At 46.7% G+C, this 12,879-nt stretch overlaps 1 protein-coding gene across 16 annotated transcripts in view; it reads right to left on the bottom strand.

Annotated features, from left to right (window-relative positions):
- Positions 1–1,514: 1,514 nt before the first annotated feature.
- SEMA4A (semaphorin 4A) overlaps positions 1,515–12,879 on the bottom strand; it is an 80,124-nt gene continuing 68,759 nt past the window's right edge. For all 16 annotated transcript variants that reach the window (XM_083590043.1, XM_083590030.1, XM_083590034.1 and 13 more), the window contains 5 exons: positions 11,791–11,980; positions 10,657–10,772; positions 10,345–10,502; positions 7,256–7,374; positions 1,515–6,322 (listed from right to left, as the gene is read on the bottom strand). In XM_083590043.1, the coding sequence (XP_083446169.1) occupies positions 5,652–6,322; positions 7,256–7,374; positions 10,345–10,502; positions 10,657–10,772; positions 11,791–11,980 (1,254 nt within the window). In that variant the 3' untranslated portion in view covers positions 1,515–5,651. The remainder of the gene's footprint in view (positions 6,323–7,255; positions 7,375–10,344; positions 10,503–10,656; positions 10,773–11,790; positions 11,981–12,879) is intronic.

The following is a 12,879-nucleotide window of genomic DNA, read 5'->3' as shown; positions in this document are numbered from 1 at the left end:
AGCATCAGAAGTCCCAACCCTTTGGTGCTCAGATTGTCTGTGACATCAAACAATGGCAGCCAATAGCATCAGAAGTTAGGAGAAACAATGATTTTTTCCCTTTTTGAATGGTTGCTAATCGCCCTGGTTCAAAAGGAACCCTTTCCTATAAGATAATTGTGAATTCAAACATCCGTATAAACTGGCGGCACTGGATGTGCATGGGCTTCTACATTTGTATTCGAAATCGAATCAAACCAGGCATCAAAAAAAGTGATGTCTAGCACAGTAACTTCTGTATAAAGAGCAATTTGCCAAGTATTGGTATGCCAATAATCCCAATTAGCTAGATCTTCCAAAAATAGGCTACTGAGGCCCAGGCTGCCATTAGGCGATGTGAAATAAGTTCTTTATTTTTCAATTCCCTATCAGTGTCCACTCATAAATTCAAAAGCGCTAAAGAAGAAGGTGGATAGGCTGCCTTCTTGGTTTTTATATGAAAACCCATTGTCCATAGCTCTTTAATTTTGGAACAATTTCACCACAAACACTTCTGCAAGGGGGAGAAGCAAACGACAAATGCTTTTTTAAAAAAAAATCAAAGGGTTTTTTTACCACACACACATACCTCCAAAGGCTATTAGAATAAACCCAAGCTGAGCAACCTGATATTGCAGACATTTGGCCTGTTTTAAAAGGACCAAGATAATTGATTGGATTTTAAAACAAAATGGATCAGGCTGCAAGTGTCCCTTTGATTAAGTGCACTGAAGTTTTAAATAAAATTGCGATAGGCTGTGGTGGGAGATCACATTGAGGGGCACCATGGTGCTCTGGGCCTCAAGTGAGGCCTGGCCAGGAGGGACTTGAGAGAATTGTTGTTGAGGTAGTGAGAAACACAGCTTTCCCCCCTGCGTGAACTTTCCAGAATTGAGGTGGGTGCCATTGCCATTATAAAAAAGAACAAGGGAGGTGTTCATGGGGAGCTCCAGCACCTCTTTTTCTAGAAAAATAGCTCAGGTGAGAGATGTCTTTGGAGGTGAGCTTGTTCATCATTGTGTAGCAGCACTTCCCTGAGATCAGGGTGAAGGTATTGACCAAGAAGCCCTGGCAGAGCCCAACTGCCCCTTCACCTTGCAATTTGAGGCCTTCCTCACAGACCCTGAGAACGAGAAGCCTAAAATTGCACACCACACCTGATATCTGGCAAACTTAGTGGCTGCAGGTAGTGGAGGGTGGGGGGAGGACTAAGGGTTTAGCTATGCTTTAATGCTCAGGGTCCAAGCTTTCCTCCCCTCTTTTTTGACTTGAGTTTTCCCCACGAAAAGCTGCTCTTTAAAGCTGAATTGGAGCAAATGTCAACGTTTTGCTTCTGGAACAAGAAGGGCACTCAGATATGGAGCTTTAAATTGTGCCTGGAAAAAGCAGAGGAAAGGCAAGTATGGATAATGAGCCTTCTGACTCAAGTATTGCCTCTGACATCTGCCCCAAGATGAGAATCTGATACAATAATCAAGAGTTATTAACCACTAATACCACAATGCATCAAACTTTTTAATAAAAATAGTACATATAAACACATTTTAAAAAACAAGTTATAAACAACACAATGAACAACAGACAGAACACCCTGTTGGACATGCATTTTCCTCCATTGAGGAAATCAGGCTGGAGAGAGGTTATGTGTTTTTCTGAAGAGCAATTTGAAAGGGGGGGGTCCTTGCTTGAGGTGCTCCCCATATCTGGCTCCAGCCAAGCAGAAAATAGTTTATTTTATTTTATTTTCCTGTTTTCAAAAGTCTGTTTGACCAGAGGCAACTGGGGAAGAAATGTGTACCTGTGCATGCCAGCCTTTGCTTACCTGGTGCCTTTCAGATGTTTTGGACTCTAACCAGCCCCTGACAGAGTGGCCATTTCAGATTTCGACTCCCATCAGCCCCAGCCAGGAAAAGCATGAAGCTGGGAGTCCAAAACATCCAGAAGGCATGAGGCAAAGGCTACCACAGAAAATGATTTTTCAACTGACAGTTTTATCTCTCTCTCCAGCCTCAGTCACTCCAACTTAACAGCAGCTGATAGAGCCATAATCCCCCCCCCCCATCTTGGTAAAATGAATTTTGTTGTGGGGTGAGGAGGGGGGCATCATCTGGATCTCAAGGAGCATGGGAAGAAAAAGCAGCTCTTTAAAAATCCTCCTTATTTGGTGATGAGCAACTCTCTCAACTTGCCACCGGGTGTGTACACACCAGACATTTAATGGACACCCTACCCACCCCAATGAATCCTGGGAACTGCAGTTAAGAGTGCTGGGAATTGTAGCTCTCTGAGGTGTAAACTGCAGTTCCCAGGATTCTAGGTATACTAGGTGCAGGGGGTTGGAGTGGATGGTTCCAACTCCGCAATTTGATGGCTCTGCAAACATGGGAGTGCTTTTGCTTATTCTTCAGAAGGGAAGGATAAATAGGCAAAAACCTGAGAAGTTGTGGGGACAGACTAAGCGATATAAATATTCCTTCCTCTGGGATAAGTCTCTTCCTATATTCTACTTCGCTCCCATTAAAACTTTTAGGACAGTACCTGTTTGTTTTTTTAAGTATACATTTAAAGATTTCGCTTCCCCCGCCCCCCACAACTCAATGGTCAATTATCAATTGATATACAGTTAAATTAATTAGCTGGTGAGAAGGTGTACCGGCTAGGATTTCCCACCTATCCCTTCTTTCGGGAGAGGTGCCACTCCAACACAACAGTTAAGAACATCACTCTCTTGCATACAAAGACACACAGACACATATATGTACACACAAAGAGGAAAGGTGTGTACAAGGCATGCCAATAGCTGCTGCTGCTTGGAAGAAACAACACGCCATTCAAACTCAGGTCCTCTTCATACATCGTGTTTTCTTCAGTGCAGGCCAAAGATGTTTTAAAGACACACCTAAAAAGGCAAAACATGGACACGACAAAGACTTTTATTTGCTAAAAGATTAATCGTGCAGGTATGGTCATCGTGGTCATTTCCTCTCCCCAAAGTGTACAGTTGGTTGCTACTGTATAACACATGAAACAGCCTTCAGTGGCAACGTATGCGTCTTCCTTCGAGGCATGTCCACATCACTGAGTCCAGAGCATTAGCGCGCTAGCAGAATCACTGGACCTTGGAAGTCTCGCATTCAAATAATTCTTCTTTTAGACCAACAAAAACAATGCAATTCTAAAACAAGAAATACTGCAAGTAGTTTTGCATGCCCAAGGCAATGGCCGTAAAGACAGGCCTAGAACTCGGGACAAATGTTGTTTCACACACCTCCCTTCCTCCAGCAACCAAGGTCTGTCCACAAGCAGAGCACATAGGTCAACAGAGGAAAGTTGTAGGAGCAAAAGGAAGGCTTGAAAGCGACTGAATGCAGTTTTGATCAATAGAGGTCAGCAGAGCAACATACACGGGAAAAGAAAGATATGGGGGGGGGGTGCACAAAAAACTTCTAAGGAGTTGTCTGTAGGCTCAGTTCCAGGAGCCAAGACTTCTGGCTGACTTTGGAGGAGAAAAGCAAATGGGGAAGGGGGAGTCCCCTCAGGCATCCCTCTGCCAAGTCAGCCAAGGCACCTGTGTCAAGCGGAGACGCGATTTGGCTCTCTGCAGGGCGTTGGGCAAACTCCTTTTGCTGCCCACATGGCGAAGAGGAATAATACTGACCTGCCTCACGGGGGTTGTGAGGCCAAACGCATGTAAAGCACTTTGCAACAGAAAAGGGGGACGAGTTAGCAATGAGTCTTCTCACAGTAAGCATCAGCATGAGGACCAATTGGCTGTCAAAATAAAACTGCCTTACAGAGGAGTTGTTCCCATAAGGAGAGTATCCCACATGGAATCAGACAATTGGTGCTACAGCACAGCAAAGAAGATGGTGGAAGTTGCCCAAGCTGCAGGGTAGGTATAGCCAATGTGGTGCCTTCCAAGTGTGGCTGGACTACAATTCCCATCACCTGTAGCACCATGTTGCCCACCCATGGTGTAAGGGAGCCCACTGCTTTACCCAAGCAATTTAAAATGGCCTCCACATGTGGGTAGCTCTTATGTGTTGCATGCTCTAGTTCTGGAAGAACGTGGGCAGGGCGTGCAGAGAACCTGGTATGCCGAGGGCAGGGACCATCTTTCAAAGACTCACGGGTTTCGCTTTAGGAAGTGGAAAGGGGGACAAGAATCTAGTCCTTATGGTTGCAAAGGCCATGCCTGAAAAAGTATGCGAGTGATGCCTGTGGAAATCGTAGAAGCTGGAGGGGGGTAGGTATGTGCGGAAGATTTCAAGGGGTGGGGAGACACCCTTCAGGCCTTGCATAGCTAATACTGCTGGCCCACTCAACCCAGAAAACCAACATAAACTATGCAAACATGTTGTGCCTTTTTAAAAGGAAAAAAAGGACCAAAATTGTGGCAGCGAACTTAGATTTCCTTTTGCTTTTTGGCACAGAATTTCAATGGCCCAGCTACGCAAGTATGTATATTATAGAGCAGAGCACGCAGACCTGCTACAAACAGGTGAAAGGGGCCTCTAGTGGTTTCGCAAGGTGTGGAGAAAGACTCCTTAGGTAAGCTATAGAGGGCACAGCTCAGTGGCAGACCATTCTGTCCCAGGCTCAGTCCCTGACATCTCTGCATAGGATTGAGAGCACCCCTTCTGATACCCTAGTCAGTGTTACTGAGCAGGACGGACCAGTGGTCCGACTCACTGTAAGGCTATTTCCTCTGCTCCTGAGCGCTCCTTGCAGGACACAGAAAGACCTTCCAAACACCTCCCACCTACCCACTTCTGTTTCCTGTTTAATTTAAAGCAGGCAAAATGGAGACCACACTCTCTTCATCCACAAATGCAAGTCAGAGGCAGGCCTGGCTTAATCGCAAAGGAAAACTGAGAACCACATTGGGCATAACGCACAAGGGCCCCTCTGCTCCTGGGAACCTTGCACAGAATGCCCTGTGGCTCTGTCCTCTCAGTATCCCCATTCTGCGGCCCCAACAGTGCCACTATACTTTGTAGAGCTGCCTCATGATGATCACTGAGCTGCCCTTCTGCATAGGAAGCCCAGTCTTGCATCGCCGTGACCTTAAGAACTGCCACCCTCTTAGTAACATCCTCTGTAACCTCTCTCTCTGTGGTTGTCATCTAGGATGCATGACATCCAGGCTGCTACCTCTCCATGGAGCAAACAGCCCTGACCCAACCACTCCTTGCCACACCTGCCCTTCACTCCTGCGCATCTCCAAACCCAACAGCTCTGGAGACCAGGAGTCAGCGAGGGGACTCCGCCTTCTGGGTTTTGGTAAGCACTTCACAGAGAGGTTTGTGGATTTGGCAGTGAGTGAACGTTTGGGGATGCTGGCCCAGCACCCGATGGATGGAGGTGGGGACACGAAAGCACGACAGGGATTCAGCCAGCGGTGCAACACTAAGCCCTGGGTTTTACGTGGCATTGAACAGACCAGAAAACGGGGAGGGGGGAAATACTGAAATCAGAGGTAACTCTGTGTTTTCTGGTGGTGTTTCAAAAGAGCACCACAGTAGTGCTAAGACTTCTGGTTTTTTTGTTTTTGTCAGGTTGCCTGTGTGAATTTGCTGCAATCGCTAACGGTTGCTCCTGGCAACAGCTAGCGGGGGACAAGGTAGGCCAGGCTAGATCCCCTCCGCTGCCACGGCCGCTCTAGAGTCGTCCCCGTTGGCCAGTCCCAAGTCCAAGCGGTTGTTGTCAGCGTCGATGTCCTGAAAGGGCCCCCCCACTTCAACGCAGCAGGTTTTGGAGCTGTCGGCAGCTTCCTGGCAAGGGCCTTGCATCTGGTATTCGCTGCTTTGCGGGGGGATCTGGCTGCTGTTGAGAGGGACCTTCTCTTGCCCGGAGGCCTTACTGGCGTCAGGGAGGCTGCTGCAGCCCTGCACTTTGCTCCTCGCTTTCAGCTTGTCGTGGTAGGAGAAAAAGGCCAACGCTACCACGACGGCCAAGGTCATTGACAGCAGCACTGTCACAGTGACAAACTGGACCCAGTAGGAGCGATACTCCCCCACTGGCGCTCCATCAGCATGCGATTCGCGGGCTCCGTCCACCCTGGCAGGGGAGTCGTGGGTCCTCACGTGGTAGCGCGCCACAGATTGCTGGTAGCCGTTCTCGCTGGCCCAACACTCATAGAGACCCAACGTCTCCTCGTGCACGATGATGACTAGGGCCTTGTCGTCCTCTAGGATCAGCCTGTCTGGAATCTTCCTGTCTGGGTAGTTCCACGAGTAGTTGGCCAGAGCGGAAGCCTGCGGGCAGGGCAGCCTCACCATGGTGTTGAACGAAGCGGTCATAACTGAAATTTATAGGAAGAGAAACGAAGCTGTGATTCATGCCCTCCACCATTTCATAGATAAAAAATAAGGATGCATCGTTTGTACTTATAGCATCCCTGTTCACATTTCAAGAGTCACCATGTGGGCTTGATGGCTGGCTACACACTGCTGGACACTCTGGCGTTCATGCACATGCATTGGTTTGCATGCGCACTAGTGCACACAGCTGCATCTCACACCGTTAAACATAGCTCTAAGGGATTGCTCCATCAGCGCCAATGTTTCTGCTTGCCTGATGCAACAATCTCCTCTCTCCTCCTGACCCCTCCAGCCAATTTTTTTTGGGGGGGTGCAGTGGGTGGGAGAGCCCTGTTGCACAGGCTTCTGCTAGCAGGACTGGCTAGCTGAATTTGCTCAGAAAGGATTCACCTCGGAGGGGAGGGAGCTGGAATCTGATGGAACACACACTGTGGACACGCTAAGTTTTTCTTTTTTAAAAAACCATTACCAAAATCTCCCTTAAAGATAAAATAAGAACAACAACCAGGGACTGTCCCAAGGCAGCTGGAAAACACAGTGAACATGGGTGCACGTGACAGTTTGCTACCCCAAACCCTCTCCTACCCTTCTGCCATAGACAGATCACTGCCCCCAACATAGTCTAGCAAATTTCTCCTCCCTGCTTGAAATGAATCTAAAATCCTTAGGAGCAGCAGAGGTTGCAAAGATAGCCGACCACAGCCATTGGGATTCCTAACACACATTCCCCTCCCCTATCATTTTCTTGGTCTTCCCAAACGAAACGTGTGTGGCTTTAGCAAACGGGCATCTTGCTTTCAAATGCATTGCTTTCGCAAAGCAACAAAGAGCCTTGGGAAGTACAAGGCCTTTTGTTTCCGAACAGGGGAAGAACCTTCGCCGATCAATCAAACTCTGCAAGGCTCATACTAAACTTGTTAGCAAGCTGCTTTCAGGGCCATTCCGAGTCCTTGGTGAGGCTCTGCCAATTCCGCTCTTGGGCTGGCACCCAGGATCCGGCTTCCCTGTCTCGATATTCTGCACCAAGTCATTCCTAGGAACAAAGAGAAGACAGGAAAGTAAGAACTGCCTTACTAGGTTGTGCTAAGAAGTGGGGAAGGACAAAGCTGTCCCTTTTGATTTTTCTCGGTTTCCCCATCTTAAATTCAATTCTCCCCATTTCCACATCAGATTGCAATTTCCCCAATTGAGATTCTTTTGGGAATTATAGGGACAGAACTACCTAAACTGTATAGAAACTTATTCATGAATGCTACTACAGTGACAAGAATGTTATTCGCCCAAAAATGGAAAGAAGCAGAAGTCCCAGCAAAGGAAGAATGGATACAAAAAACTTATGGAATATGCAGAAATGGCGAAACTTATCGGAAGAATAAGAAATCAAGATAACAAACTTTTTATAAAAGAATGGAAATGGTTTATTGAATATTTACAGATAAATTGTAAACAGATAAGAACATTGGCAGGATTATTGTAATAACCTGCAGTTTTATAAGAGTATATATTTAAAGCAGATGAATAAATCAGCAAATTAAGTTAATTTGGATATGCAGAAGATATTAAAAATAAATTTAAGGAACCACAGAAAGAGGGGGGATGAAGTCAAGTTTTGAAATGTTAAAATGATTGTAAAATTAGTGAAATGTATAAACCGGAAAAGCATAAATATTTTTTAAAAAAAACAGATAGCAATTTCCTCTCACAAGTCTACATGATAACTCATACTAATTTTCATGTGCATGCGATTTTGCCTAGTATATGCATTTTTTTTGCAATAATTTCCCTAATTTAATGCATTCTAGCACATTCTTTTCACTAATAGAAGCCTTTATTCTTGGAAGCATGTTTTGGCTGGAGAACTGCATAGCAAAATCTGGAGAAGCGTGAATCTTGAAAGATACGTGCATTTCAGTTCACATGTATTAGGCAAGCATGTATTAGATAGATTCTCATTAAAAAAGTGTTTTGAATCAAGCCACATTTCTCCCTCATCCCTACTAAGCAGACCAATTCAGTGTTTTCTGTTGTGGCCGACCAGAGGCCTCCAAGAAACCTACAGATGGAGCATGAAGCCCTGCATTTTGTCTTCAGCACATGGCATTTGGTACGACTGTCCATGGAAAGCCCAATTAGCTCTTGTGGGTTACAGCAGTCGACAGACTTCTCCTCTCAAAATTGCATTTTATTTCAGAGAGAGATAGAGAGAAGGTTCATGCCACCTTGCTGAAGCAGGTGTGGGACAGGTCTGGACAGTACCTGGATAGGTGAGCGCCTATGACCCATACAAACATAGAAAGCTCCTTTATACAGACCTTTAGTCCATCTGTCTGCCAATTCTATCTTGCACGCTGGCTGAGACCCCACCTTCCTGGCTACTGTCTCGCCAAAGTGGTACATGCTCTGGTTATCTCCCGACTGGACTACTGCAGTGTGCTCTATGTATGGCCACCTTTGAAGGTGACTCGGAAACTAAAACTAATCCAGAATGCGGCTGCCAGACTTGTGACTGGGAGCAGCCACCAGGCCACGTAACACGGGTCCTAAAATAATTACATTGGCTCCCGGTATGCTTCCGAGCACAATTCAAAGTGTTGGTGCTGACCTTTAAAGCCCTAAATGGCCTCAGCCCTGTATATATGAAGGAGCGTCTCCACCCCCGCTGTCTAGGCAAGGAACAGAGATCCAGCTCCAAGGGCACTTCTAGCAGTTCCCTCACTGCGAGACATGAAGTTACAGGGAACCAGGCAGAGGGCATTCTCAGTAGTGGCACCCTCCCTGTGGAACGTCCTCCCATCAGATGTCAAGAAGTTAAATAATCATATAACTTTCCATAGACATCTGAAGGCAGCCTTGTTTCGGGAGGCTTCTAATGTTTGATCCCCTCCGCACTGTATTTTTGTTGGAAGCTGCCCAGTGTGGCCAGAGCAACCCAGTCAGATGGGTGGTGTATAAGTAATAAATTATGATTATATTGTTATTACTGGTTCAGTAATGTCTGCACTGATTTGGGCAGCGACTTCACAGGGCTTCAGACAGGGAGTTTTATCCCTGTTCTACCTGGAGATGTTAAGGATTGAATTTGAAACTTTCTACATGCAAGGCAAGTATTCTCCGTAACCACATGCTCACCACCTTGGGTTCCATGACAGAAGAAATGTGGGGGTATAAACCTAAGAAAAATAAATAAATAACGAGGAGAGGTAGGCAGGGGGGAATGAGAGGGTATTAACCTATATCTGGGATGCTTCACAAAAGGAGCACCACAACCCAAAATTGCAGACTCTAGTGCCACCACAACACCATTAGCATTTAGGGAGCAATTAAGCTGCGCCATGTTGTATCAGACTGAGTTGGGTCCTTGTTATGTACTGAGTGAACAGGATCCAAAATGTAGCAGTCTCATTGGTCCTAGAACAATAGGATTCAGAATGCAGCAGTCTGATTGGTCCTAGAACAATAGGATCCAGAATGCAGCAGTCTGATTGGTCCGCAGGAGCCACCCAATCCAACTCCAGGTGGAAGTGAATCTGCAACCTGACTGGCCTACAGGAGAATCCCGGAATTAGCCAATCACGTGGGGCCCATTGTGTATATAAAGCAGACATTTCGGGGGAACTGGCATTCCTTACTACTATGAGCTGAATAAAGAGCATGAAATCCACACTCGACTCTGAGTATATTTCAGTTTGTCTACCCCACTATCACATTTCTCACAGCAGCCAATCATATGCTTCTAGGAAGCTTCCAAGTAAGGAAGTTCCCTGCTGTTGGTTCCTAGCATCTGGTATTCAGTGATGGACTGCCTCTGGACACAGAGGTTCCATGAAGCTACGGGCTTCTTTCACACTACAGATGTGAAATTTAGCACAGCATAAGCTAGGAAGGGACTGCTAACACCACATTATGATGTCGTGAATGGATTGTGTCAGTTATCATGCATGTATTTGGGGGCCCTGTTATTTTTTAATGCAACAATCCCTGAGGGGATACTGCAAATACTCACAAGTTCTCTGTAGCACCCCAGATATATTGGCACTTCTGCCCATCCCAGCCGCAGTAAGGATCTCGCGCTAAAACACAGTTGGCACAGGTTGTGTAGATGCTGCAGTTTGCCAAGGGCACTTGCAGGACTCCCGTGGAATAGCCCACATACAGAATCCCCTAAGAAGGCACAGACAGAGGAAGACCATGGTCATTATCATTCTTATTCTTGTTTCTTTGTGTAGATATGAGATGGATGTCTGTGGGGTTTTTTTATGAGATACGGCCCCTTAGAAGTATGTTGACCCAATCCTATGCAAGAAAGGATGCTCACCTTTTCAGGGGAGAGCAGCAGGTTTTGGACCGCCTCTGGCTTCTCAAACAGCTGGATCTCCTCAATGATGTGAGCCTCAGTGCCAACGACCACGGCTTTGTGAAGGGCACCTTTGTCTGTGGACAACAAAGTATCAAGTGAGACATAGTGCTGGCAGAAGGGTTTGCTAAAATGCAGGCCTGCCCCCATCAAGGGCTCTGTGTCCCCAAAAGGGGCATGTGGGCATGGACGTAGCCAAGGGATGGGGAGGGGCAGCTGCACCCTACATAGTTAACTGAGATTCTGTCCCCCCTAACAAAAGGCCTGAAACCCGCCCCCCAAAAAAATCCTGGCTACACCCATGCATGTGGGTGAGGGGAACTGACCTCTTCCCCTCTTGCAGTCCACCCTCCCTCATACATGAGGTTCACTTCCACTTTCAGAGCCCTAACTGTGTGGCAGGGGGTTGCCTTTCTGTTGACTGACCGAAAGTAAGCCATAGGACTGGGGGGGGGCTGTTCTCTCGTGCTGCCCCTCCTGACTTCAAGGGGAAATTAGGCCCTGAGCAGAAAGAGCTAAGATGGGTGAGGCTTGGAAAGATGGACAAAGGCATCTGCAATCCCACCATCAGCTTTCCCAGCTTCTCATGGGAGAAGGTTGTGGTTCCTATACTGCAGGGGGTGGGACTAGAAGACCCTTTTGGTCCCTTCCAACTCTGCACTTCTATGACTCTATGAACCTTTAGCACATTATCTGGTGACCTTTGACACGATGGACAGCTAGCTTCTGGGAGTGGTGGCACCCACCCTGTGGAATGCCCTCCTACCAGATGTCAAGGAAATAAACAACTATCTGACTTTTAGAAGACATCTGAAGGCAGCCCTGTTTAGGGAAGTTGTTAACGTTTGAAGTTTTATTCTGTTTAATATTCTGTTGGAAGCTGCTCATAGTGGCTGGGGAAACCCAGCCAGATGGGCAAGGTATAAATAAAATTATTATTATTATTATTATTATTAATCAAAATGCTTGCGATCAATGCTGTTCAGCTCATCAGTTGGTTAAATGTTGCAGCCCTTGTTGGGTCAAAGGGAATAATGAGGTGACAAAGCAATTAGCTTAATCTCTACCACCAAAGCAAACAACAACCACCCATACCTGTCCCAAGAAACATCACGTTGTAGGGATGTCCCAAGCTGTTCTGAGTTTGGTGCACCACAATCCGGGTGTATTTAACGTTTTGCTTCACCAGCAGAGGTTGGTTATGGGTCGGCTCAATCTTCTCATCCATCAGGTAGTGGTCTTTCATGAACGTCAGAGCTTTGTCTGAAGACGGGCCGACAGAGCACTGCAGGGAGAAGAAGCTCAAACATTATAAAGGATAGGAAGCTGCCTTTGACTGAGTCAGATGATTGGTTCTTCTAGCTTTTTACTGTAAAACTATACAGTGGTATCTTGGTACCCGAAAGGTTTGGCTCCTGAACACATCGGCTCCCAAATGCCGCAAACCCAGAAGTAAGTGTTCTGGTTTGCAAATGTTTTCGGAAGCCGAATGTCCGATGCGGCTTCCATGGCTTCCGAGTGAGTGCAGGAAGCTCCTGCAGCCAACCGGAAGCCGTGCCTTGGTTGTCGAATGGCTTTGGGAATCAAGCAGACTCCCAGAACGGATTAAGTTCAAGAACCAAGGTACCCCTGTACTGAGCTGCTGCCCTCAGAATGGCCAATGGTTCGCGATGTTGGAAGCTGTCATCCAACGACTTCTGGAGAGCATCACGTCAGCTACCCCAGATCTATACTGACTTGCAGCCACTTGCAGCCAGAGATTCAGGCGGGGTTCTTTTCCAGCCTTGCCTGGAGATGTCAGAGATTGAATGTGGGGCCTTTTTCCAGGCAAAGCTGGCCCTGAGCTATGGTGCTGCAAAAAGCCAACAGAGTGACCAGGAGCACCACTTAGTTCTTTCTGTAATAATTAAAATATTGTTGTAGGTTTGTGGGGTTGCTCTGGATTATATCTGTGGGTCCCACCAAGCCTGTGATTTAGTAATGGGGAGCTTAGAATATAGCAGAGTGAACCTGCTGAACTGGTCAATCCAGTCTCTTGGTTAAGACAATATACCCTGGCCAAGTAGCTTATCTGCATGTGCAAATATGTTGGTGTTTTGTCGCAGAAACAACTGGGTGGGTTTTCCCCACCCTTTCACCTGGCTAGGGGTGACATGATCTTGTAGTTATGAAGATGACAGCCAG

Source organism: Podarcis filfolensis (assembly GCF_964270895.1).
Source record: "Podarcis filfolensis genome assembly, chromosome: 16".
NCBI classification, from domain to species: domain Eukaryota; kingdom Metazoa; phylum Chordata; class Lepidosauria; order Squamata; family Lacertidae; genus Podarcis; species Podarcis filfolensis.
The sequence above is the reverse complement of the archived record's forward strand: the minus strand, read 5'-3'. Positions and strand labels throughout refer to the sequence as shown.